Source organism: Octopus sinensis, linkage group LG15, assembly GCF_006345805.1.
Source record: "Octopus sinensis linkage group LG15, ASM634580v1, whole genome shotgun sequence".
Taxonomy (NCBI): Eukaryota; Metazoa; Mollusca; class Cephalopoda; order Octopoda; family Octopodidae; genus Octopus; species Octopus sinensis.
Window position 1 is genome coordinate 4,957,429 of NC_043011.1, and position 4,444 is coordinate 4,961,872.

Below are 4,444 nucleotides of genomic sequence, written 5' to 3' on the forward strand. Positions count from 1 at the left end.
ATCGAAAGCCTTCGTAAAGTCGATATGCATGGCATCCATGTTTGAATGATTGAGTTGCTCTTTAAATTTTGAAATTCACCGTCATAATGCTACATGAAGTAACACTGTTTCTGGACAGAATCGTTGCTGTGTATCACTTAGCAACTCCACTATTTTCTTAGAATGGAATCTGTGTCCCTCTGATAATACGTTCAATGACTTTCGTGGTGTGAGAAAGATAGGCCTGCAACAATGAAGCACAATCACAGAACATATAAAAAAAAAACAACACGCAGCATGATCTCTCAATTTCAAATAGGAGGACTTACCAACATGGAGAATTTCTGGTGATTTTACGTCCTCAACATAGCAAAAACTATCATCTTACTATTGTCTTCCTTCTGCGGATTCACAAAATACCTCATCCATAACTACTTCTAAGCATTTTGCAAAACTCAAAAGAGACCCCTTAAGCACTGATCCTGCATTTGGGTCGGTGCTGTCGATGCACAAAGAGGAATCTTTGATCCATCCTTAAAAGACCACTTGACACACTCATGCAGGTATTTAGCTATCACTAGTGTGGCATCTGCTCCTCAAAACTGACTGCTTTAGTATAACTCAAGTCAGACACTTTCCAACGATTATGCTCTCCTTTTCTTCGTTCCCCATATTTTGTCCCCATTCTTTCCCTGAAATAACCACTTAACCACTTCTTCCTACCCAAACGTCGACCCTCTGGAATTTTTTCCCTGCCTTTTTGTTTCTCCTCCCCGTAACCATCAACGGTACAACATTTTAAGAGGAACATTAACGATATCAATCTCAACGGTCTGGGTTGGAGGTAGAGACTGCAAAGACTATGGACGTAGTTCTTTCTTTCAAATCAATAAAAATAACAAATAATAGCGAATAAAGGAAAGTAAAGTTCCGTACAAGGCTGATTTAGCTGCTATTTCTAACCCGTCAAGCGAACTCATAGAATCTTCTTTCTTGGCTAGGTGTATTGGTATTTATGTGAAAGTCATGCCGATCGAGCAGATCGTCACGTCTTTCTTTTCCCACATAGTGTATTTGGAACTATATAATCCAATGTAGTTTTAAACTACTATCCAATGTGTATAGAATATCAAACACATTTTCTAAATGTTTCCTTCATTTTCTAAAAAGACGATTTGGTGTGATTTGAGGATTATTTGGCTGATACTTCTACCATGTTAACTGACCACATAGAAGGTCTCTTTTTTGCTCGGAGTTTTGTATGAAAGTTTATTGATTTGGGTCGTTGTGAATTTGTAGAGTAGTTTCGGTAGCAGAACACGAACTGCCGATCTCTCGGTTAAATGTCCGATATTAAATCAATTTTCTTAATAATAATAATAATAATAATAATAATAATAATAATAATAATAATAATAATCACAACTTTAACTATTTTTATTTAACTCTGATATCGATTTTTAATTCTTCCAATAAGAAACGAAAACTTTCTTTCTAAAATTGCAATATTTATAAATCAATTTTCTTTTGTCTTTTCAGAAAATATCCCAGAACCCTATGAAAATCCAAAGGCCATCTTCAAAAGTTGGAAAAGCAGTTCATTTCTCGAAAGTCAATGCATACGATGAAAATGGCAGTTAACATTAGTATTAACAGCTCTGCCAATATCCTACAAGTGTTAAATGATGAAAAAGCAGACACGTATTTACCTGTAATTTTTTATGTCGGTATTTCTATGCTATTTGGAGCAATCGGGAACAGCGCTGTATCTTATATATATTACTGCAAATTGGAGAAAACGGCGACAAATTTGTTCGTAGCCGTTCTTAGCGCTTGTGACTTACTCAGTTGTTTAATTTCTATGCCAGTTGAAATCGTCGGTCTACGATTCCCTTTGACCTTTCACAGTGACATAGCATGTCGCCTGATACGTTTTATTGTGGCTGTGGGAACAATCACATCAGCTTTAATTATATTTGTTATATCCGTTGATAGATATTTACGCGTTTGTCGTCCACTTGGTAGACATTTTTCGCGTCGTTCAGCAAAAGTTGCGTCAGCAGTGTTGGTGTTTTCGTCAATATTGTTAGCGACACCAGCATTTTTGGTTTTTGGTAAACAAAGAGTCCCAACCCGTATCAGTGGAATTATTGGCGAAGAATGCTCAATTGCTGAAGGTTTAAAAGACACAATATATCCCTTAGCCTACTACTGTTCTCTACTGGTAACCTGCTTTGCTGTATTTGTGGTTTTGATGACTTTGTACTTTCTCATCGGAATTTATGTGTGGAGGCATAAGAAGAAGAATCAAGGAAGAATACAAAAAGTGGTTTTTACGCATCCATCCAATGACCGTATGTCCGCTGCTATTTCTTCCAGCAGTGACAATGTGGAGGATGACCTGAAACTGCACAAGCAGTCCCGCCAGAAGATAACCCGTCCCATGAGCAGTCCAGTCGACCATCGACAGTCAAATTCAGTGAGAGTATCAAGGACCACTGTTATTATGTTTCTCATTACATTACTATGGATTGTTAGCTATTTACCTCATCTGGTCATGGTCACATGTGAAATTGTCGTCGAAGACTTCCGAACTTCACTTGGCACCACAGGAGACGTTCTCTACAATCTATCATTTCGTTCTTACTTCTTCAACAATGCAATCAATCCATTTATTTATGGTATTTTCAATCTCCGCTTTCGGAAAGAACTTTTTATTTTATTGGATAACATCTTTGGTGCGTGTTGCTGCAAAAACAATCCATGAAAATAAAAATTTGACATTTTTGAAATTCATCAAATTTCTCTTCGTAAAATGTTCATCCTTCATTTCCGGAAAAAATCTTGGCATTCCAGATCGTCTGGAATACGAACTTCCCTGTTCGTTACATACAAAGATCTATAATTCCTTATTCATCTTTTACAGAACTGTGGTTGTTCTTTCATAGATTTGGTTTCATAGAATTGGTTTTAGCTTGATTTTTCTTCGATTGTGGACCAAAAGTTTGAATTAACGATTCCTTTATATGTTCTGCTAAAAAAAAAAAAGCTACAGAACAGAAACAGGAAAACTTCCTCTGTAAAAATTGCATTATCAACTATTCATTATTTAATGGAAACAGAATGGATAACCTGGCAGAACTGATTAATGGAAATCATACATACAACCATACACACACTATACATATATATATATATATATATATATATATATATATATATATATATATAATATGAACGGTCATTTCAATTCAGTACAAAAGCTGGAAAACGGTATCCCATCCTCCTTCAGACTGAAATCCCCAAAATTATTTTACGCTCACACACACGCGCGCGCCGGCGTACAGAAAAACACATACATTTACTCACACACACCATTCTTATACGACATCTAGAGATTTCTGTTTTGCCAGCTACTGGACAGTTGATGCATTATCTATAGCTACTGCCACCTGTCGGACGCTATTCAGATAATCTACTACTAATGCCAACTATCACATAATATCTACCATTAGTGCCATCTATCTTTAAAAAGATTATTGTTCCTGCCATTTATCGAACATTCGCCGCATCATCTTATCACTATTACTACTACTATTATTATCGATATTTATCGAACATACGACGCATTTTCTTCTATACTGCCATTTACGTGGCATTTGACACATTATCAACTAATGCTGTGCTAGCTATCAAATAGATGGTTACATCCTCTCACAGGTCAGTGACACCTAACGCCATCTATCGGATAGTGAGTTCCGCAGATCATATTATTATCAGTGCCATCAGAAATTTTACTCATCTACAACTGCTGACACCGACCGGTCAATGGACTGGTTAATTGTCGATTGACGAAGGACATTTAAATGGTCACTACTGCTGTTTAGTGAATATTTGATGCATTTATTACCAAACATTTTACCCATCTGCTGCTGGTGCTATCTTTTGAAATATTTCACACGTCTACTATCACTGACGCCACACGTCTACTATTTTTATTTAGTGCCTTCTAAAGCGGCGAGCTGGCGGAAACGATAACATGCCGGACAAAATGCCTTGTGACATTTCTTCCAGTTTTACGTTCAAGTTCCGACGGTATCGATTTTGCCTTTCATCCTTTCGAAGTCGATAAAATGAGTACCAATTGAGCCCTCGGGTCGATAGGGTCGACCTTCTTCACCTCAAAACTGCTGGTCTTGGGTCAACATTAGAAAAAAAAATTTAGTGCCTACAGCCGTCTAAAGGGTGTTAGTTACCTTTTATTGTGCTACTTTCTCTCGTTGACAGCAGACACACCCATTGCTACTCCCATCTCGTGCACAGATGACATAGCTTCTATAACAAGTTTGTACAGTATTGACAATAATCGCAAGTTTGTTCATATTTTCTACTGACTTCAAATGTCAACCCGTTGCAAGGTCATTGAATAAATGTGACAGAACAAAAAAAAAAAAACTTTGTATAT

General features: G+C 36.9%; 1 protein-coding gene across 2 annotated transcripts in view; it reads left to right on the plus strand.

The window, feature by feature from the left end:
* The window catches only part of LOC115219772 (neurotensin receptor type 1), a 69,503-nt gene extending 66,410 nt beyond the window's left edge, over positions 1 to 3,093 (plus strand). For both annotated transcript variants that reach the window (XM_029790023.2, XM_029790024.2), the window contains one exon: positions 1,519 to 3,093. In XM_029790023.2, the coding sequence (XP_029645883.1) occupies positions 1,595 to 2,746 (1,152 nt within the window). In that variant the 5' untranslated portion in view covers positions 1,519 to 1,594 and the 3' untranslated portion in view covers positions 2,747 to 3,093. The remainder of the gene's footprint in view (positions 1 to 1,518) is intronic.
* The last annotated feature ends 1,351 nt before the right edge of the window (positions 3,094 to 4,444 follow it).